This window comes from Xiphophorus hellerii, chromosome 15 (genome assembly GCF_003331165.1).
Source record: "Xiphophorus hellerii strain 12219 chromosome 15, Xiphophorus_hellerii-4.1, whole genome shotgun sequence".
NCBI classification, from domain to species: domain Eukaryota; kingdom Metazoa; phylum Chordata; class Actinopteri; order Cyprinodontiformes; family Poeciliidae; genus Xiphophorus; species Xiphophorus hellerii.
This window is the reverse complement of record NC_045686.1, coordinates 5,605,824-5,628,453: the sequence shown is the minus strand read 5'-3', so window position 1 is coordinate 5,628,453 and position 22,630 is coordinate 5,605,824. Positions and strand designations below refer to the sequence as shown.

Genomic DNA, 22,630 nt, shown 5'->3' with positions numbered 1-22,630 from the left:
TTAAAATGCTGTAATCTGTTAGAGGAATCTATTTTTATGTCTTTAAAATGAAAAAGTTTCCTGCTTCCATAAAAACTGAGCCGGTTCGGTTTCATTCCCAGCCGATTGTTTCTACTCTTTTCTTTTTGGGTTTTCTCCGGGTAATCCGGGTTTTCCACTTAATCCAAAACCACAAACTAACTGGTCTCTAAATGATAAAAATAAATTTCTTCAGGATAAAATACAACCTGAGGGAGATTTAGTCCAATCAATGGTTGGATTTTACACTTTTATTAATTTCTCTAAAGCACTTTTTGCTTCTTTCCTTTCTTAAAAACTCATCCGTGTTTCAAACCCAGCCAATTATTTCATTTATTTATGGGTTTGAAAAAATAAATAAATAAAATAAGCAAAAACTTTATTTAAAAAATCCAATAATAATAATAACAACAACAACAATAATAATGAATTTAAAATGACAAAAAAGAAAACAACAAAAAATATATAAATTAAATATTTTATGTAACTTATGTAAATTTTGGAAGGGCAACTCAAATGTGTTAAAAGTATGATTTATTGCACAAAGAGCTTTATGATTGAGAAACTGCTTTGTTTTAATTAGCTGTCTAAGTATTTAGCTAACAAAATAAATATTTAGCTTCAGATCTTAATTTGATTCTCCCTGAGGGTTGTGTCTTGAGCAAACTCACGTCAAAGGTCACGATGAGGCAGCAAAGACTGAAAACATCAAATTTGTAAAAAAAAAAAATCACTTTATTGATTGTGGTTGCCATGGATACCAACTCTGGTTTTAGATTCACTAAACGTGCAGTAAATGTAGAAGTTAGTGAGGCATCTCCTCCAGCCTGTCAAGCTACATCTTCATTTGGACAGCTGACCTTTACAAACACACACACACACATGTTTGCATGAATATCTTTGTAGGGACTTTCCATTGACTTCCATTCATTTCTACCGCCTAATCCTTATCCTTATCCTTACCGTAACCGTTACATACCTAACGCTAACCAACCAAAACTCAATTCACACCTTAGTCCTAAATCTGACCCCTGACCCATAAACAGGATTCCCCTTATGGGGCCCAGGCTTCAGTCCCCACAACGTAGTGTCAGGAAAATGGTCCCCACAAGGTATTAGAAACAAACGCACACACACACACACACACACACACACACACACACAGCTGGAGGTTCAGCTGGTGCTCTTGCTGTTCCTCTTCTTCTTCTTCTTGGGGATTTGCTTCCCGCCGGCTGCTTTGGTTGACCCATCAGACGGTTTACTGGACTCTCCTGGTTCTGGCCCACTGGGCAACTGCTGGACCAGAATCTCTTCCACTGGGAGGACTGGTTTCAAAAAACTGGTCTCCTTCAGATGTTCTGTTTCTAAAGCTTCTGGTTCTGGATCCACCCTGCCTGGTTCTGGATCCGCCCTGCCTGGTTCTGGATCCTCCCTGCCTGGTTCTGGATCTGCCCTGGCTGGTTCTGGATCCGCCCTGCCTGGTTTTGGATCTCCCTTGGCTGGTTCTGGATCCGCCCTGCCTGGTTCTGGATCCGCCCTGCCTGGTTCTGGATCTCCCTTAGCTGGTTCTGGATCTGCCCTGGCTGGTTCTGGATCCGCCCTGCCTGGTTCTGGATCTCCCTTGGCTGGTTCTGGATCTGCCCTGGCTGGTTCTGGATCCGCCCTGCCTGGTTCTGGATCTCCCTTGCCTGGTTCTGAGGTTGCTGACTGTTGGACATCCTCTCTGACTTGTGTCGGACTCTGCTCCACCTCTGGAGGCGCCACCGGGTCGGTTGGTTCTGACCTGGTTCCCTGTGGTTCTTGACCCTTCAGCAGAACCACAGGTGGATCTTCAGCCTTCTCTTCTCTGCCTTCTACCTGACCAGGCGCTGAAGCCAGACCTTCCTTGATGTTGGTTCTGGTTTGGAACTGAGCGATGGCGGAGACGATGATATCGTCTTCGTCGCCCAGCTCCTTTTTCTCGTCCTGCTCCTCGTTATCGCCCGGCGCGGCCAGCAGGGCGGCGGCGAACTCCTGCAGCTTGGCCTGCTCCTGCCGCAGCCGGACGATGTTCTCCGTCAGAACCGGGTCGTCCTGCTGGAGCTCCTGGAGCCCCTCCAGGTCCGGCATGGCAGCGTCTTCAGGAACTCCAGCGTTCTCTGTGAAGTTGGCTAGTTTGGACGGGAGGCCGGCGCTGGACTGGCGGACCTCTCGGATCTTGTCATAGAGCCCTTTCCTCTCCTCCTGCAGAGCACGGCAGAGCTTCTCCAGCTTCTGGATCTTCAGGACAAACAGGTCGTACTCTCTGCCTTTCTCTGTTCTCTGCAGAAGAAGAAGAAACAAAACGGAGAGAGTTAGGCTAACCGATGCTAACCGATGCTAACCGATGCTGCTGACGGCGCTCAGTCTGATCAGAAACTTGCAGACCTAATATCTGGGTTGGTTCCAGCCTCTGAGATAAATGGAGACGATTTAATTAGCCAACTGGTCCACAATGAGGACCTTCAGTGCTGCATTCACAGCAGCCCGGTTTGGTCCGCTTTAACCCAACTCCGGTCCGTCTGCCTAGAACGTCCGGCTCGGTTGGGGAGGTGTGTCTAGCGCTAGCGGGAGAAATGCCTCGTGGTTTTTAGCCTAAGACAAGGAAAAAAATTCTCCAACCGCTAAAATCTGATGTTTCTCTGCATTTCTGTTTCTATTGATGAAGAAGGAAGTTGCTTGATGAGTCAAAAGACGAACTCAGACTCACTCACGCTATCGGAAGATTTCTGTGATTGTGGATCTCTACATGCAGCCCCACTACGTAAAATCTGCCCTGCTGGCCTGATTTGGAGCCGATGGTTTTATTTTTATCTTTTTGCCACTGATCAACACCTGTTGAAGGTTGGTGCCCAACGTGGGGCTCAGACCCTAAGTGGGCCATTTGTGTGAGTGTGAAACCTGTGCAGATATGCTGAATAAAATTTCTCCCGCTGGTGTTTAGACCAGAGAGACTCTGAGTCCTGGGAGATGATTTCCTTCCTTTCCTGGAGGGAATTCAGAAGCTGATCCAAAGTATCTAGAGAACATCACATCGACTTCTCAGCATTTTGCTTCTGATTTACTTCGGTCCAGTCAGCTTACCTCCTCAATCATGTCGATCAGCGTCTTGTTGCAGTTCTCAAACCTGGTCTTCCAAAGGTTTGCCTCCTTCTCCACCTTCTTCATCTTCTCAGTCATCTAAAAACAGAAACATTCAGCTTTGTTGCAGTTATCATGACTCTAACTGTAGGAATGTGAGCAGATTTGAATGGATCTGGAAGCCACTCACGTTGTCCATCTCCTGTTTGAAGCGGACATAGATCTCATTGCTCTTGGCCAGCGTTGCCTGAAACTCGTCGAACTTCTGAGCGTAGAGCGCCAGCTGCGAACGAACGGAGAAAAAAGACGTAAACATGGAAGACAGGAAGATATTAAGGGTTTAAGGAGTTCACAGGAGTTTCCTGAGGCTGATGGACTTCCAGGTTGTTCTGTGGTCACACAGAGAGCTGCTCGTTTGATTAAAATAAGGTTCTGGTTCCGAAGGCGCTGAAGTTCTGCTGTCCTCCTTTGGTTTTGTCTGCAGATGAGGGGAACCGCCACAAGGGGGCAGCATTTCCTTCAGCACATTTCAGACCGTTCAGGATGTTTGTATGAAGGTTCGGAGTCATGGCCAGCAGGGGGCGCTGCAGGCGATAATATACCCTGTTTAAACGGCACCAATGTGGACTCGGCAGCTGAACTCAGAACCATTTTCAACATTTTGTCCGTTTCCATAAGTTTGCTGCTCTGCTGGGGTTCAGCGTGACAGAAAACGTAAAGAAGAGCAACTAGCAGCAAGTTTATCACCAAACTAAGATTTTATTCTGGTAATATTATACACTCTTGTGATATTTAGACCTTGTTCTGGTAATATTACAACTTAATTCTTGTATTATTGCGACTTTATTCTCGTTTTATTTCCACTTTAATATGAGTTTATTCTCATATTTTTCAAATTTATTCCCATGTTGTTATGAATTTACTCTTATATTCTTGCGCTTTTATTTTGAAATGAACATGACTTTTTTCTGGTAATATTACGACTATTGTTGCACAATTTTATTACAGTATTATGAATACTTATTGATACCAATAATCTCATATTTTATGACTTTATTCTCAAATTAAAATGACTTTATTGCTGCACAACTTTATTCTCCTTATGACTTTATTCTCACATAATTCCAACTTCTTGGATTATTTCCACTTAATTTGACTTTATTCTCAAAATATTATGACCCTATTATTCTTGTTTTATTGTGACTTTATTCTGGGGACACTGCAGTTTTATTCTCAGATGAATATGCCTTTATTGTTGAAATGAAAGAAGATATTTTAGCCTCTGTTGTTGGATCAGAACCGGGTGGAGGGCAGAGAATCTCCTCAGGTGATGAGAACCTGCAGCGCCTCATGGATCTGCAGCGTGCTACCTGTCCAGGTGTTCTGGCCGTGAATATTCACCTGTGCCTGCATGACAGTCGCCTGCTCTCTGAGAGTCTTAGCCTGCAGTTTCCACTCAGCGGCCTGAACCAGTAACTGGTCAGAGGGAACAGAAACAGACGCGGTTACAGACGGTCTTTACCTTCTTCTTCATGGCCAGCTCCTGCTCCTTCATAGCGAAGCATTTCTTTGTTTTGTCAATAGCTTCTCTAAGCAACTACAGCAACAGAGACACACAGTCACTCAGTCACAGGGTCTGCTGCACATATGGAAACACATTAGACCATATAATCATCCGCAGTCACCATGAATACGTGCAACATGACAGATAGCATGAATTTACTTTGATTCATTGTAATGATTCCAATCTGGATCCTGCAGAAATCATGTTTCATATAAATCTACCAAATGTAAAATTACACAGATAAAAATCAACAGCAATAATTAGATTTTAGTCTGTCAGAGGAAAACATGGAGACTCATTTTCACCATCATATTCACTCATTCATAAATGTCACCGTTTAAAAGCAAATATTTAATTAGAAGCTAACAGTTTAGTTTGAAGCTAAATATTTAGCTTATCATCATCATCACCATCATCATCACCATCATCATCATCATCATCATCATCACTCACATATTCTTTCTCCCGTTTGTGTTTGTCTTCAGCCTCGGCCAGCAGCGCGTTGGCCTGCTGCAGTTTGGCCTCCGTCAGTTTGTGCTGCAGGTCGTGATGTTTGTTGATCTTCTCCAAACTCTGCAGGACGGCAGAAGAGTCTGTTAGCTCTGGAAACGCCGCCGCCTTTACAACAGGGAGTCCACAGAAAGAAAACTAAAACCAAACAAGTAAAGGAGTCTGACCTTTAGTGGGGAAGGGATTTTGATCCCAAAAGTAAAAATGTTCATGTTTGCTGTTCAGATTCACATTTATTTTCAGTTATAAGAACAGATTTGGATCACTTTCTTTTATATTGAGCTAAATTCAGTAAATTTAATAGAAGCTGACTTGGTTGCAGCAAAGTTTGGTTTTCTGTATAAAAAAAAAACAAAAAAAACCGCGGTTATGCTTTTTATAAAAGTTTGGAAAGAAAAAGATGAAAACACTTTCAGTTCTGAGAAAATGACGTCAGTAATTTAAAAATAAGAAGTTAACTAACTAATGGATGGGTAAAATTCATGTCGTTCTTGAACTGCAGTGGGGGGCCAAACAAACTCAGACCGAGGGCCACAAATGGCCCCTGGGCCACAGTTTGAACAACCCTGGATCAGAAGGTGCAGTTACATTTTTCCTTCTGCAAAGTGTTGAAATAAATTCACATTTCAAACAGCAGCATGAAGCTGGAAAACAGAGCAGGAATCATTTTCCTGTGTGAACGTCCGGATGTGTCCCGCCTCCTCTCACCTCCTCCCGGCGCTCGTACTGACTCATGAGGCCCTCCAGCTTGTCGGTCAGGTTGGCGTTCTCCTGCCGCAGCTTGTCGTTGCGGCCGCTGTGCAGCTCGATCTGAGCCTGGATCTCCGTCAGCGTCTCCTGGAAGTGGTTGGTGATGTCGCTCCGCTTCTCCTCGTCCTCCCTGCAGCGCCGCAGCGTCTCCTCCTGCAGGAGAAACGTCTGGTAAGGAGCGCCTCAGGGCTGTGTACTCCCATCACTTCTCTTCATCATCACATGAGCCTCCTGGCTCCATTGTCCGCTAACTAAACAGCTAGCTAACGCTAACACCAAAACACCTGTCACAAACATTAGCTCAGCTAACTCTAAATGCTATACCCACATGGCATTTAGTGGAAGCTAATGCTAAAGCGCTAATGGAAAATGTGACTGCAGTGATAAAGAACTTTTATATGCTGTGAACTTTCTAATCATATTTACACTGAAAAACATCTGCAACAAAAAACTACAATCCAGATTTTATCTTCAATTATCAATAAAACTCTATAAATACCTTAAACTCAAGTTTAAATGATGCTACAACATTCAATGATATCTAACCTAAAACTCTACAGCGTTGAAAACCAATTTAATTTTAACATAATTTCTATAACGCCCTTAGATATTGCATTTATGTTTATATCTTCTAAACTTTATTATGTTCCTGTATGTTTCTTAATTTCTTAAAATTAATTTAGGAGAAGCTAACTGTTTTCAAAGTTAGCAAAACGCTAAAGCGCTAAGCTAACAATTAGCTCTGTTATTAGCGCAGGTCTGCTCACAGCTGGGACACAGACCTACAGACACATTTAGTCTGGATCTGGATAAATCAGCTGGTTCTGGTTAATCTGGTTCTGGTTGATTCTGGAGGGGTGAGCCGGTCCTACCCGCAGCGCGCCGTAATGAGCCTGCAGGTCTCTGCACAGCGCCTCCAGCTGGCCGCGCGCCGCCATGCTGCAGCGCCGTTCCTCCAGCAGGTGGCAGAGTTTCTGATGCAGCGCGCTCTTCTTCTGTTGCTCGCCGCGCCACAGCGCCGCCTGCTGACACACAGCCGCTGATGAGCCGCTGACGCCGGAGTCTCACCGGCTGAGCGGAAATTTTTCTCACCAGTTCAGCGAACTGCTGCACCAGTTCCTCCAGTCGGTCCTCTGCGGACGGCAGGTTGCTCAGGCGCTGCCGGATGAGGGACACGTCTGCACAGGACCACAGAGTTCAGCGCATTAAAGACAGAAAGAAACACAGGAGCAGATTTATGTAAAAAGATTTTTAGATTAATCTCAGACATTTTCCAGAAAAATCACGGAAATTTTCGAGTTTCAAAGTGAAAAGAATTACTGGAAAAAAACCTCAAATTTGGAAATTAATAAAAGAAATGTTCTAGAAAAAAAACTTGAAAATATTTGCCTTTTGAAACTCTGAAATTTTTTTTACATTAATCTTTAGATTTCTAAAAATTTCCGTGGAAAAAACTTTCAAACTTAAAAATTTCAGCGTTTCAAAAGTAAAAAATCTTATTAAAATTTTTAAAATTTGAGATTCATCTGTAAATTTGAAAATTTTGCCTCTTGAAATGGAAATTTCGAAGTTTTTTCTAGAAGAGATTAATTTCTGAGTTTTTGCTGTAAATTTACTCCGTTTTACTCCGTCTCACCTGTCTCCATGTGACCTTTGACCTCCTCTGGGGTCTTTTCCGTCTCGTTGTCCGTAGCGACCTGTCGGACCGAACATCACAGACGTTATGACTGAACGGCAGCGGGCGGACGCGGCGTCGCCTGACCCACCGGTTCGGCCGAGCCGTGCGTCCTCAGGATGTCCTGCAGCCGCCGGCTGAACTCCTCCATCGGGTCAAAGGTCGCCGAGGAGGCGGAGTCTCCGTCCAAACTCTCGGTTTCCAGGGGCGACGGCGCCAACAGCTCGGCTGCTTCCACTGACGTCTCCATCCTCGGTCACTGAAAAACAGATTTTATCATCTCTTACCGTTTTCATTGTTTTTTAAATTTTTTATTGTCTCATTTTATATAGTTTTTATCTTCTTACTTTTATCGTCTCTTACCATTTCATTGTTGTCTTATTTTTAATATCTTATTGTTTTTCTGGCCTCTAATTTTTAAAAACTTTTCATCGTTTTATGGTTTTTATTGTCTCTTATTGTTTCGCTGCTCGTGTCAAATCTAATTTCTGATCATCTCCAGCTGCTGTTTTTCAGCTTGGCTCTGACGGCTGCCCTCCTTATTTTATCTGTCAGGTTTAAAATTAGCAGTAACACACACACACACACACCTGCTGCCTGTCTTCTATTCTCAGGGCCTCCTAATATGGCGGCCTGCCGGCAGCAGGTTCGGTGTCGGTGAAACGCCCAGATCTCCTGCTGAGAATTTGACTTTTTTCTCTTTATCTGCTTCAGGTAGTTCAGATCCAAGCCCCTCCCCCCTGACTCGACCCCTGACCTCAGCCTTGACCCCAGCCTGGACTCATAGATGTTTTGGTCCCGCCCACTCCTCTGTTAAACCACCAATCACAGCGTCTCCTGTAGGAGTTCAACATGTTGACAGAGTAACTTCATAAATAACTTGTTTACCTGATGATAATGTTCCCAGATGAAACTTTAAAACATATTGAAACATATTTAGACATTTAAATACACAACATAAATGTTTGTAGGATTAAAATCAGCTGGAAACAGCAAATAAAATCCAGTTTGGTGAAACAGAAGCAGATTGGATCTCCAGGACGAAACTCAGAGAAACAAAGTGATGATGAAGCTGATTTCATAAAAACTCTCCAAATGTGAAAAACAAAACAGGAGCAAAACTGAGAGAACATTTAGAGGTTAGAAAGTCTTACCAGGATCCGGGTGGCGAAGGAGAGGAGGTGAAGCTCTGCAGGCAGAGGAAGATCAGAGGAGGAAGAGGAGGGTCCTGCTGACAAGAAGAGCAACAGCTGATCCCCAAAATAACCTGAGGAGACCCGCTCAGAGCCACAGGGGGGCGCTGTCTCCCTGCAGCTTTGAATTAAACGTCAGCAGATGAAGCTTTCAGGTTCTGATTTGCCAACAGAAAAAGTTAAAAAGTCGAACAGAAACAGAGAGCATGATGGGAAACTAACTTTACTGGAGCAAATAATTACTGGATTATTCCAACAACAGGACGAGCAATTAAATTAGTGAGAAATAATGAAAACATTTTCATTTTTGAGGGGCAATAAAAACCAAACATGTCCCTTAACTCCCTCCAAAAAGAGAAAATATTCAGAAAACTGGAAGGACCTGCAAGTGTTTGTACTTTGACCCAAAGGTGAGTTCGGTTCTGCTGGCCTCGAGTTTGAGCTCAAAACCTAAAAATCTTCTAACATTTAAATGAAAATTCGTGTCCAGAATTAGCTAAAATGACTTCATGTAAGCTATCGCTAACATGTAACTAAAACTGACATACTCCATTCAGTTTGTTAGACTTAACTTTTAAATCAAAATTACCTAAAATGCTAATTTATAGTAAATGCTACCGTTAGCCTGCGGGCTATCGCTACCATATAGAGCAACATCGACTTCAGTATGTTAGTTTAGCTTTAAAATCTAAATTATACACAATGCCAACTTTAGCCTAAAACATAATGTTAGCATGAGTGCTACCACTAGCAGTGTATTAGCTTACATTAGCTAAATGTTTAGGTTAGCTAAATGCTGTTAACGTTGGGCTCTTTGAGGAAAACTAGCAGCAGGTATCAGAATACCGTCTTCGGTTCTGAACAGAGAACCGATTTCTCTACTAAATAAAAGTTATGAAACTACGATGACAGAAAATCCTGAAAAACAGTTTCAGGAGTTTTCAATACCTGACCAGGAAACAGGAAGTTCACAAACTTTTCCATTCCAAGGCCTCCCGAAAAGCATTGACCTCTGACCTTTTTAGCAAACTCACAAAGATACAAAACATGTAAAGAAACATGAACTTTTCGAATGTTTTTATTCAATAATTATTACATTCCTTTAGCATAAATGCTAACTCATAACTGATTTCAATTGGCCATGATATATCATATCATATATTATGACTTCTTTACCACATAATACAATATCTGATATTAATCACATCAAATTTTATTTTATTCCCAAAGTTCTCATGATTTTTTGTGCCTTTTGTCAGAAACTTTTCCGTTTCTCGCTTGGAGGAAAAATGAATTTGATCAGAAAATCATAATCAGAAATGACATTTACATAAATTATCTTCACTTATATATTATTTAAAAAACATGATTGAATACTAGATAAAATTAAAAAAATTACGGGATTTAAATTTTTCAATGTTTTTGAATGAATTTTTTTTCTCATCTTCCTTCCAACGTTGTGGCCCCACAGCGCCCCCCGCAGGCCTCTCTTAGGAAACACTGCAACGGGAAACAGGAAGTTGTGCTTTTCTGTGCACTGTTCCCCCTGGTTCTGTTCGGTCCGGACCGGTTTGTGCAGCAGAACTCTAAGGAGCAGCTGATTGTCTGTCATGATTCAGTCCAAATGTGTCCAACCAGAACCGGGACCAACTGAGACATGGTCCAGGTTCTGTTCCGGTCCAATCATCATGGTTCTGGTTGGACCAGGAGCAGCAGGAGATCCAGTTTGGGTTCTGACCCGACTCGGAGCGATGCTGTGACCATTGAAGACTGTTTCTGAAAGTAACAACCTGGACCCGACTGAGTTCTGGAGCCGACTGGGCTTGGTTCTGGTTCTCACAGAGACGTTTCCCTGGAGACGCTGAGCGAAGGCTCCAGCTGGACGCCGTTGGCTTGATGTCCAGCTAGACGGTCGCCATGGTGATCGGTGGGACGCTGCAGAGGGAAGGACAGGATTAATGTGGAGAAGTTCTCAGCGCCGCCACCAGATGGCAGCAGACCAAACGATTCATCTAGAATCAACCCAATTTCAAAGCTTTAATTCAGGAAGTAAAGCATCTTTTAGGTCAAATTGGACATATGTGGTAACTAAAGGTAACATAGTTACTGATTGTGCTATAAAATGGCATTTTGTGGCTGGAGATCACATGATACCGGCCCTTTAAAGAACCCTGTTAGACACAAGAGAATTTATGGTGGGAAGAAGCAGCAGGCAGCAGCTGATTGGTCAGCAGAGGACAGTCTGTCTGTCTGAGGACAGTCTGTCCGTCCCGTCCCAGCAACAGGCTGGACAGTTAAAGTTCACGTCCAGATTTACAGAGAGACGCTTTTCACCGCGTTCAGAGAAAAGATTTAGAGGACAGACACGAGGAGGCGACGCTTTAAAGGTCGCTCACACCGAGGGCGACTGGACAGGAAGTACAGCAAGCTAATGTGTTAGCTAATGCTAATGAGCCAGAAATTCACAGGTTCAGTTCTGATGCTAAAGTTTCAATGTTGTGGATACAGAAATGTTTTTCTAATGCAGCGGCCATTTTAGCTAACATCTGAGAAACACGATAAAAATATAATATAATTTTTATTTCAATAAAATCTGTTTTGCTGTCATTTCTGTGAACTCAGCAAAGTTTATTAATCAAATTGGGTTCATGTTGTGGATTATGTTCATCTTGTGAATAAATTCATTCCTGCATAAAATGAAACTTTTGTTTCTTCTAACAGCAGCTCAGCTCTTCAGATGAACCTGCCTCTCCCAATATGGCCGCTGCTCTGACGCGCCTGGAGGAAACACTCACCGCCTGCAGGGCTTTGCTCTCCGTCGCCATGTTGACGTTGTGTCGTTTCAGCTCTGACTTTATTAAAGCTGAAAACAAAAACAACAAGTCAGAGCACCGCGGCCTCTGATGACATCATCAGTGATGGACCCGGCCTACCGGTCAGAATCACACCCAGCAGGATCCAGGCGGACAGGAAGACGTTCCCAGCCAGCGGATCGAAGGCCGTGGTCAGCCAGCCCTGAATCAGAGTGAAGATGATGCCGAAGAGCTGCAGGAGCAACGAGACGCAAGAACGGCAACGATAAATGTCTCTGGACGATAAATCCTCCAGGACGTTATCGCGATAAACGATAATGCTGCTGTTTATAGACCATTTTCAAGTAATATAATGGTAATAATTCAAGACCAATAAAGTGTAAATTCTAATGAACATTTATAATGAACAAACTGGAAAACATTTGAAGCATCCAGAGTAAGAGACGGACCGGAGGACAGAGTCCCGTCTTCATGGTACCTGTGCGAAAGCGTTGAGCAGTCCTGACGACGTCCCCTCAGACTCGGGGTAGGTGATCTCCACGCCGAACTCGAAGCCCAGAGGAAGGTAGCCGGTCATGAAGAACCTGACAGGAGAAGAAGAAGAAGAAAGTCGTCTTCACTGCTCAGATCCATGATTCATTTAATCGCACAATGAGGAACAATGTTTCCTTCGGTTGTTATAAAACTTTTACTTCCTGATTTAACGTCTTGAAATTGGGTCTCTTTCTCTTTAAAAACTCTCATCCCAACATGGCTCCTCTTTAAACCCTTTAATGTTTCTACCAGCTTTGCTCTATAATTGTTTGCTAATTGGTGCGGGCTAGTCTGAAGGAGCTGAGTGGGGGAGGAGCTGCGCCTCGAAGGCGGGGCTACGTCCACCCAGGCGTTATGGACAACTGAATGGTTGCCATGGAGATGAAAGGATTTCTCAAGTCAAGCAACAGTCTAGGATTGTTTTTCATGAGAAAAACATTAAAACATGATTTAAAGATAAAAAGTTGATTTTATGCGACACTGGCCCTTTAAAAGCCGCAAACATCTGGAGCTCTGGGAAGCCCTTCATTGTGATGTCACTATGACATCATCATTTGTTTCTGTTGACATGTAAACATCTGATAGTGTTTCTGTCACGCCATCAGCAAGAGTGTTTACACCTGAAACAACTTCCTGTTTCCAGTCTGTTTGTTGGACCTGAAAGGTCAGAGGTCAGAGGAACCGCCCCCTTCATACCCGAGGACTCCAGCTGTGAAGAAGACCAGGTAGATGTTGTTCAGGTCCAAGGTGAAGGTGAAGACCAGCATCCCCACGAAGGACAGCAGGTAGACGACGAGAGTGGTTACCCTGGCAACAGAGGACAGGAGCTGTTAAGGAGGGAGGGATGGATGGGTGAAGTGTTGGATGGATGGATGAAATGTTGGATGGATGGATGAAGTGTTGGATGGATGGGTGAAATGTTGGATGGATGGATGAAATGTTGGATGGATGGATGAAATGTTGGATGGATGGATGGATGAAATGTTGATGGATGGATGAAATGTTGATGGATGGATGAAGTGTTGGATGGATGGATGGATGAAATGTTGATGGATGGATGAAGTGTTGGATGGATGGATGAAATGTTGGATGGATGGATGGATGAAGTGTTGGATGGATGGGTGAAATGTTGGATGGATGGATGAAATGTTGGATGGATGGATGGATGAAATGTTGATGGATGGATGAAATATTGATGGATGGATGAAGTGTTGGATGGATGGATGGATGAAATGTTGATGGATGGATGAAATGTTGGATGGATGGATGAAGTGTTGGATGGCCTACTTGTAGGTCTTGGTGTGGTCCAGCCAAAGGCCACAGAGGATGGACCCGACCATCCCGGCCAGAACCAGGGTCAGTCCGATCCGCCCAGTGTTCAGCTCCTGACCCTGAGGAACAGAGAGAGGAAGGTTCTGACAGGTTCTGGACCAACCCAGAGGGGTTCTGCTGGGTTAACCCGTGCGCTGTTCTGCGTCTCTTCGTGCTGCTGATGTAACCGTGGCGACCGTCGGTGTTTACCTGGAAGTAATGGAGGATGATCTGGTTGAGCAGCGTGGAGACGGAGTAGAAGGATCCGGTCAGGATGCCTGCAGATGGCAGCGAGAACATCAGAGTCCTGCTGCGCCGCTAGCTAAAACACTAGCTAGCCGTAAATATTAGCTCTGCTGATGCTAAAGTGCTATACTGACTCTGTATTTAACAGAAGCTAATGCTAAAGTGCTAACCAGTGGTGAGAGCAACATTAAATGGTGCTAGAGGTTGCAGTCTTTGAACTGCAGATATAATTGCAATTGAAGTTAGCAATTTAGCATTAGCTTCAACTAAATGCCATGTTGGTGTAGTGCTTTGACATTAGCTTCTACTAAATGAATTGTTACTATAACGTTAATCTTTAGTTTGAGCTAAATACCATGTTGGTTTATTACTTTAGCATTAGCTGAGCTAATGTTTATGGTTAGAGCTTTAGGGTTAGCGTAGCCTTTTAGCTAGCAGTGCCCACTTTCACCTCTTTAAACTGAAAAGCAGAAGTTTTGGTTGTGTAAAACCTGGGAAACATGCGACTCTGCCTGCAGCTTTAAAAAATAATCCTTTTTTGTCTGGACTGGAAATATCTCAATTATTGCAATTAATGTCAAACACACCTGCAGGTTTTCAGTGATTAATCCCTGATGTTTGCCAGATGGGATTAGTTTGACTGTTTTAAGCGTCTGAGGTTAATCCCTGCAGGTCAGAACAATCGCAGAAACAGAAGAAGTGAGAGTGGGATTCTCCTCCTCACCGTAGCTGATGAGCAGCAGAACGAAGGCTTTGTTCTTGATCAGGTTGATGATGGACTGTTTGTAGGAGTAATTGTCCAGCGAGACGCCCGGTAACACGGCCTGCGCCTGGCTGGGCGGCAGAGGCGGTTTGTCTTTTATCACTGCAGGACAGACAGAAACGAAACAGATTTCTGTTCAAAACGCCATTCAGGTGAGAGAAGTTCCTCCATGTCAGATAAAACCCACAGAACGTCAAAACACGCAGACTCAGCGTATTTAAGGACCCTAGTGGCTGGTGGCGGCATTAATCTTTTTTTAACTAATAAGAATCTGAAAAGTGTGGTGTACATCTGAATCTGAGTCAGAACTCTGAAGAACCTCCTTGGCTGCAGTTCCAGGTGATCTCTGGATCTGAGCTGCAGATTCTCTGGATCTGATGGCTTGCCTTTAACCACAGTGGTAGTTAGCATGACTTTGCATACTGTTAGCATAACATGTCTTTGCATATTGTTAGCATGTCGTGGCATGCTGCTACTCAAAGCGACCCTCCAGCCTTCATCACTTCTCTCTCTGACACAAAATCCAAAAACGGGAAGCTTTCAGTCAGAATGTGAGCTAACGAGGGTCAGGCTAAGTGCTAATGTGGGTAGAAATATGAAGTTGTGTGTGTGTGTGTGTGTGTGTACCTATGACGGTGAGGACGAAGAGGCCCGTGGAAACAGCAGCTGCCCCATAAAACATGATGCTGATGTTGCGACCTGAGGGACAGAAAATCACCTTTAGCTGCTTCCAGAAACCATCCAATGAGAAGAAGCTAATGGTTGCCAAGGAAACACAGGAAGTTCACATGGAAAATAATTCAAGCAAATTATGAAATGAGAAAAACATGTTTCACATTTGTAACATGAAACATGCTACAAATGTTCCAAGTCAGTCTAATTTCCATGACAACTACTTGGGACGCGCCGATCAGGTTTTTGCTGCCGATTGAGATCATCCATGAGGCCGATCACCGATCACCAATGATCACTGATGATCACCTGGCTGTTAATTTTTTGCTTTAGGTATAAATGATACTACGTGATCTGGCAAAATGAAAAAATGGTCTGGCAATAAATTCACCTAATTTAGACATAAACAAAATACTTGCAGGCACAAAACAGCAGCAATTCAGTCAAAAGGACAGAAAAACCTGCAATCAGTAAAATCATATTTAACAGTAAGGCTCTCAGCCATAAATTATACAGGAGTCAAATTAACCTGCTAATATCAAATAATGTCAACAAAAAAGGAAACATTCATTCAAAGTTAAAAGCATCAAAATAAACAATCCTGAGTTACTGAATCAAAACTTCCTGAGAGCCTGATTAATGCTAGCTCTGATTGGCTAGCTGATTAATGCTAGCTCTGATTGGCTAGCTGATTAATGCTAGCTCTGATTGGCTAGCTGATTACTGCTAGCTCTGATTGGCTAGCTGATTAATGCTAGCTTTGATTGGCTAGCTGATTAATGCTAGCTCTGATTGGCTAGCTGTTTAATGCTGGCTCTGATTGGCTAGCTGATTAATGCTAGCTTTAATGCTGGCTCTGATTGGCTCTGTTTGTTTGTGTTTCAGTTCCCTGCTGCAGCTCTCAGCAGCTGTTCGCTGTGACAGTTCATCGTCTGGAGGTTCAGCGACTCTGTCTGTGAAACATCACCACCAGTAGCGGCGGTCCAACAGCCGGAGCAGAACCAGCGTCTCAGTCTGCGGCTCCAAGACTTGAATTATTGTTATTTGTTCAGCTTTCTGACCGTGTTGGTAGCTGCGCTGCTCTACCTGTTGTCTGGATCCAGACGTCTTTTGTTCCTGCGTTGAGCCTCCGTGCAGCCAAATCAATCAAGTGTTTGTTTTTTAAATATCATATTAGATTGGTTGTGTTGATGCGTTGTGGCGAGCTTCGCCCCCGAGGTCATTTCCCACATCAACACGCAAACGTCCCGGTTCACTCAGAGCGTTAAAGTTCCTCACTACAGGAGTTGATGCTGCGCAGCGAGAAGGCAGGAGACCAGCTGCAGGCCGAGAAGGAGATACAGGTGATCGGCAACTAGAGACGCTGATCGATCACCGATCAGACACTTTTTCACGGAAATCGGCCGATTATGATGGATGGCCGATCGATCGGCACATACAGTATATAGTAACTACACAGTAAAACTTGGTTTCACGTCATTTCCTTCCACATTTTGGAAGTGCCTAGTCCAGATCCGGTTCTGGTTTTGGAAGCGCCCAGTCCAGATCCGGTTCTCGTTTTCCCAGTCACCTGTTCTCTCAGGGTCCTCCGGTGTGTTTGGTACCAGGACTGGAGGCAGGAGGAACCCGATGGCCGTCCCCAGCTAAAACACACAGATTAAAACTCAGATAAATGTGGAAATTTTTCCTTATCCGGTAAAAATATGGTGAATATCTCAGAGTTGGTTAATTAAAGCGTTATAACAAAAAGCCAGATCTGTTGTGGGATAATGAAGGACTCCCAAAAAACACAGGATGCAGGAACTGAATCAAAATGGTTTTTTTTGGGGGTTTTTTTATCAAAGTATTAAAAAATACTTTTAGAACCAGATTATTGCAGATTTTGAACTATAAGGACGTCTAGACATTCTAAACATTTATTGAAATGTTTTAATTTATTTGCCAGGGTCAATGATTAACCAACATTACTGTAAACCATAGGCGCCGGAACAGGAGGGGTCAGGGGGCCATTGGCCCCCCACTTTACGGCCCTGCTGGTCCCATTCAGACAGACGGCTCACAGCTCTGTTTCTATGCAGACAGAGAAAACCTCGGTCACCCAAAGGTTCACACACATGAGCAGCTCCAGGTTGGGTTGGGATCAGGAACCGGTCTGCAGGGCCGGCCCAAGGCATAAGCAAACTAAGCAGCCGCTTAGGGCACCAGGGCCACTAAGTGGAGCTGATTTTTATTTTTTTTTGTAATAATTTCTATGTCATTATAATATCAGAAACACACAATTTCACTAGGAAGTGATTTGTTTTTACAATAATATATATTAGCTACTGTATGTAGAAATGATTATTTCATGGATAAAAAGACCTGCTGACAAAAGGCTTCACTCTGATTCGGTCCCAGTCTAAACCAAATCTTCCTAAAATGAAATGAGAATTCTGTATTTGTGCCACATCTGGTCCAAATGAAGTATGTATAGAACCGTTTGGGCCGTATGGAAAAATCCTCCGATGTCCGTTTACGGTCCGGACCAAATGCTGACCCACACTTTGCCCACAGCAGATTCATTTTGCTCAGGTCCAAAAGCCAATCAGCCATCAGTAACCATGGATACTTATGGCTACTGATGGTTTTCAGGTCGCTGTTGAAATTCATTTTTGTTTGTTAAATAACATGATTAAACTTTAAGCACGTTAAAGTTTAGTCATGGTGTTTTTCATTTTGTTTTTTAAAATATTCTGGCTGGTTTCTGTCCCACTCAGAAATCTCTTTCCCGTACAATTAGTGGAACAGCAAACATAATCTGAGCCTTTTGGCTTCAGACCCAGAGCGTCCAGATGGAGCTGCTGCTGCGCCGGAACCAGTTTGTCCTGCTGCTCTGAACTGGTATTGATGGAGAATATTTGACATCTATTTAATTATATTTTTTTAATCTTCCAAATGTTTGACCAGTCGTGATTTTTGTCATATCTATCCATCTTCGACATTATCGAGCGTATTCTGCACTTGCAATAAATCGGTTTGCACAGCCTGGCGCCCGCAGCTGTACGCAGTGTGCAGACCTTCAGATTTTCCTTTAAGTAAAAAAAGGAAAAGATTCATTTTTGGATTTTTTAAAAATTATCTAACCCTCTTTAAAATTGCAGAGAAAAAAAATAATTTTGTGTCAAAACATCGTAGCTCACATCTGTGTGCTGCATACAGAGTTGTCCTCCAGGTGAGGGGAGATCACAAACCCAGAGTTGATTGACAGCAGCCATCATGTCAACTGAACAAGTGCGCGCGCCTGACATTCAAAATGACGCAACACCTGATGCCCCGCCCCCCCACCTGCTGTAAACGTCAGAATTTACCAGCTAGTTATTTTTTCATCTGTTGTTTCCACCGATGACAACAAATATCTCGCTAAAAAGAAAGAAAAGATTATAAAAGTTAAGATGAAGTTGGTTATAAAAAATTCTGCCAAGAAATATAATACAAAACAATAAATACTAAACAAAGGAAACTACACTTATAAGAAATTAAGATTTGTTCTTATTTAAATTGGACCTGAAAGATCAAAGTGTGCCTTAATAAAACCAGTGAAGCTGTTTTGGATGATATAGACAAAAAAACAGGGAAAAAACAGCGAAGCAAGACTACAATAAATATGAACGTTTGTATTTTTCAAAAACCCAGAACTCCTCTAAAGGCAGTTTTAGCTTCACCTAGAATAACTCTAATAAAGCAACTTTTGCTGTCAGTGATGAATTGGTTAACTGAAAAATGAATCCCAGCTCAGAACTGTTCTGATGTTCAGCGGAGTTTTTCCTTAAATGATCACTGAAGGAAACTAGTTACTGCATTTTATCCAACACATTTTTTATTTTCTCATTTCAAAACGCGCCGGAACGCCCCTGTAGTTTAGACCGACTCGTTAACAACGTGCGGTGGCTGCGCGCGCATCACTCACCTGGTTCCCCAGCACGGCGGTGGCGCACGCGGTGGAAACCTCCCGCGGTCCGAACCACACCGAGGCGATGCGGGACGGCAGGCCGAGGATGAAGACCTGCGCCACGGAGCAGATGACCTGCGCCGTCACGGTGACCCCGAACCTGTCGGGGCTGACGCTGGCGCACTTGAGCCATGCGCCTGCGCAGTTGAGCCCGGCGCCCAGCAGGGCCGTGAGCCGCAGACCGCGGCGGTCCAGCAGCCAGGTGGCCGGGAAGATGAGCGGGATGTAGGCCACCATGTAGACCATGGAGAGCCAGTCCACCTTGTCGTTGGTGACGTCGTAGTATTTGGCGAACACGTTGGCGATGATGCTGTAGTGGATCCACTGGAAGGCGTTCACCAGGGAGTACAGGCTGAACACGGCCAGGACCGCGAACCGCCGCCAATACAGCCTGGTTTCTGGCGCCCTCCCTCCCGCCTCCTCCGGCTCTCCTCCACCGGCGCCGGGCAGCATCGCCGCTCTCTCATCCGGCGGCACCTCCAGCTCCTCCGGGTCCCGGTGCCGGTCGGGCCCACCACATGCCGGGTCGGAGCAGGAGTCGGTGTCTGCTGGCCGCCGTGCGCTCTCCGGTTGCGGACTCTTCCTGACCACCGTGATGTCTTCAGGTGCGCCGGTGTCCGCGCGCAGATGCTCCTGCACGAGCTCTCCCGCCACCATGGCGCTCACGGATGAAGAGCTGGAAGCGGAAGCGACATAGTAACAGAAAACAATTGTTTCCTCATCAGAAGACGCTCCGGCGGTCCGTTCTGCCAGAATGGATGGTTAAAATCCCTCCGCTGCGGGGTCTAGTCCGCCGCCAGCATCCCGGCATGCAGCCTCGGGTTCAGCCGGTAACACCCGCCCTGCCTTCCGATGCCGAGCAGCCAATGGCAGAGCGGCTCGCATCCGGTCTGATACCCGCCGACACACGCCGCTAAAGCAACAAAGGCGGTGCGAAGTCCTGTGGTGCCCAGGGCAGAATAACATGGGGGGAAGAGAGGAACAAAACAAAGCATTTATAAATGAAGTTCAGAAATACTCTTCAAAATAAAGGACTCCATATTTTATCAGTTGGAATCAAAAATTCATAAAACACTAAAGTTATATTAAAATATTCCCTTCTATTTATTTAAAGATAAAGAGTCAAATAATTATACATACTTTTAAATTAATTTATTTAATAAAAATTTAGATTAGTGCACATTATTTAATTAGTCATATATTTATTTCATGATATATGTATTTAATTTTGACCCCACAAAAGCTTGTTGCAATAATCAATAAATCAATTAATTGCATAACAAATTATAACTTATTGTTTCTCTCATTCCTCCAAAAACTGAATGATGAAAGTCTTCAGTCTGGTGTTTTGGTCTCAACATAAACTTCATAATTCATTTTATTTGTTGTTTCTGTTTTATCTTTTATTATTATTTGGGATATTTATAACATCTTCCAGTTCCAGTGTTAAATGTTAATTAGAGCTCAAAGTTTATTGGTCTTGTTTATTATGGCATTTACATATTAGTTCAAAATAATCTAAAAAAATAATATTATTACTGTTTATTGCAATAACTTCTGGGACAATTTATCGTCTAATATAATTTGAATTTGTTGGTAAATGAGATCAAAACCAACAGTTTCCTTCTGCCTGAATAAAGCAGTTAATGCAAATTTAAATTTAGCTTTACAAACAAAATTGGTTGTGTTGCCCTTTCAAAACAAAGCTCCCAGATCCAGAAAACTTTACATTTTCTAAATGCATCTCGTTTCTAAATGCATCTGGATGATGACAAAGGGATTTTGCCGTGTTAGCTCCAATTAGCCCTCCCATATGTCCAGCCCCATCATCTGCTCTAATCCTAATCCCAGACTGACCCGGAGGGTTCCTCCTCCACGCCGCGTTCACCTGCTGCACCTGAACACTAATCTAAGCCACAAACTTAATTCATTCATCGTTTGGTAGAAATGTATGAACTCACATTTCTTGCCCTCATAGATCACACAACGAACGTATTTACTTTCTGAATTCATCAAAATAAATTTGGCTTAAAAATATTTTATGTCAGTCATCAGCATCAGTACAGCTGACGCATTTTAAACAGGGACTGCCAGCAAAACTACAACAAGAATCAGCCGAGTATGAGCCACTGGTTCATTATTTGGTCATGTGGCAACCATTTGGGCAGGGAAAATAAAACACGATTGTCATATTTACACTAAAAACAAACGAGCTGCCTTCTGACGTCTTGCTGGACCAGTTTGGACAGAACCACAGAATCCTTCTTTGTGTTTAGAAGGATGTTTGCATTGTCTCTGGTTTTAAGAAAGTTAAACGGGCCCAGTCTTGCTCATTTTAAATGACAGTTTTTATTAACCACCGTATTAACAGCATTAATACGGTGGGTGAGGAATGAGTTGGTTTGAGGTCCTTTCTTTTCCCATCATACACTGAAAAAAGGAAACAGTTGATCCAACTTAAAAACGAGTTAATTTGTTAGAACTAATCAAATTTAATTTATCCAAGTAAATATATTACGTTTATTAAGTTGTCGTGTTAAACAAACGTAGATAAATAAAGTTTTGACAAACTTCATTTGTAATAAATTAACTCATTTTAAAAAAAAAGTTAGAGCTGCATTTTTTTTCAGATCAACAGAGAAAAACAGAAAACGTTTTTTCTCTGTTGTCCATGTGTAAAAACCAGTGACGTGCGGTGAGGCTCATAGCTGGTGAGGAACTGACTTAATCATAATCAGACATACAACTACAGACCACCTGCATGTTGTTGGTTACTTAAGGAAATTTCGCGCATGCGGACAAAGCTGGAGGCCAGGTGAGGCTCTGCCACCTGGCCTCCCTTGACCGCACGTCACTGGCAAAAAACATCAGAGTGATACAATTAGCTAAAACTTATTTAAGGTATATTGTTGAATAAAAAATTAACAACCGTACGAATTCATGACAATACATAAAATTAAAAGCGGAACTGCTCCGTTTATTTAAATAAGCCTGAGTGACTCATCGCACGAATAAAATAAGGAAGGGAGCGGCTGCTAATGTCACAGCGAAATAAATCTTCGGAGTGGAACATCTTTCTGCACGAATGATCTTTGGAACGCAGGGAGCAGGACGACGTCTCCCGTTGCCATGCCAACGCGGTTAGCAACACAAACTGAACCGTTGGGGATTATTTATTTCACACCGGACACGGCGAAGGAACGATGTCCGGGTCTGAGGGGTTCTGAGCGGGTTCTGCTAGAGCCGAACATGCGGGTGGAGTCGTGCCGTCGGGTGGAACCCCGGAAGATCTGGGAGCGGGCCGAGAGGAGGCACTACCGTAAACACCTGAGGACCAGCGCGGTGCTGCTGAACGCGCTGACCGGCCGACAGCAGCGCACGGCGGCCTGCATCCAAAGGGAGCTCCCGATAAAACTACCGGAGCGGAAACACTTCGACCAGAGCGGTAAGGAGTTTCAGGCAGGCAGAACCAGAGACAGTGAAGTTTGAATAAG

At 43.6% G+C, this 22,630-nt stretch overlaps 2 protein-coding genes across 6 annotated transcripts; both read right to left on the bottom strand.

The window, feature by feature from the left end:
* Positions 1-731: 731 nt before the first annotated feature.
* On the bottom strand, positions 732-8,898 carry txlnba (taxilin beta a). Of its 5 annotated transcripts, none has more exons than XM_032584887.1 (12): positions 8,771-8,898; positions 7,708-7,875; positions 7,578-7,638; positions 7,034-7,119; positions 6,814-6,963; positions 5,900-6,094; positions 5,135-5,254; positions 4,640-4,714; positions 3,308-3,400; positions 3,121-3,216; positions 1,455-2,319; positions 732-1,412 (listed from the first exon to the last, which is right to left on the bottom strand). In XM_032584887.1, the coding sequence occupies exons 2-12, from the start codon at positions 7,864-7,866 to the stop codon at positions 1,192-1,194; spliced, it is 2,121 nt and encodes a 706-aa protein (XP_032440778.1). In that variant the 5' UTR covers positions 7,867-7,875; positions 8,771-8,898; the 3' UTR covers positions 732-1,191. The 5 variants fall into 5 exon arrangements, with proteins under 5 accessions (XP_032440778.1, XP_032440779.1, XP_032440774.1 ...); XM_032584888.1 differs by having other exon boundaries at positions 732-1,559; positions 1,707-2,319; XM_032584883.1 differs by having other exon boundaries at positions 732-2,319.
* A 973-nt stretch (positions 8,899-9,871) lies between these two features.
* Positions 9,872-21,311, bottom strand: flvcr1 (FLVCR choline and heme transporter 1). Its single transcript, XM_032584930.1, has 12 exons — positions 19,095-21,311; positions 16,719-16,791; positions 15,104-15,175; positions 14,438-14,578; positions 13,678-13,745; positions 13,444-13,547; positions 12,853-12,963; positions 12,101-12,206; positions 11,743-11,854; positions 11,605-11,672; positions 10,507-10,744; positions 9,872-10,475 (listed from the first exon to the last, which is right to left on the bottom strand). The coding sequence occupies exons 1-11, from the start codon at positions 19,791-19,793 to the stop codon at positions 10,646-10,648; spliced, it is 1,653 nt and encodes a 550-aa protein (XP_032440821.1). The 5' UTR covers positions 19,794-21,311; the 3' UTR covers positions 9,872-10,475; positions 10,507-10,645.
* Positions 21,312-22,630: the final 1,319 nt, after the last annotated feature.

Coding starts and splice junctions, on each gene's coding strand:
- flvcr1 (XM_032584930.1), bottom strand. CDS start 19,793: ATGGTGGCGGGAGAGCTCGTGCAGGAGCATCTGCGCGCGGACACCGGC. Junction 12,964..13,443: donor GACCACACCAAGACCTACAA/GTAGGCCATCCA, acceptor CTCTGTTGCCAG/GGTAACCACTCTCGTCGTCT. Junction 12,207..12,852: donor TTCACAGCTGGAGTCCTCGG/GTATGAAGGGGG, acceptor TTCTCCTGTCAG/GTTCTTCATGACCGGCTACC.
- txlnba (XM_032584883.1), bottom strand. CDS start 7,866: ATGGAGACGTCAGTGGAAGCAGCCGAGCTGTTGGCGCCGTCGCCCCTG. Junction 6,095..6,813: donor CTCATTACGGCGCGCTGCGG/GTAGGACCGGCT, acceptor TTTCTCCTGCAG/GAGGAGACGCTGCGGCGCTG. Junction 2,320..3,120: donor TGATCGACATGATTGAGGAG/GTAAGCTGACTG, acceptor CTTCTTCTGCAG/AGAACAGAGAAAGGCAGAGA.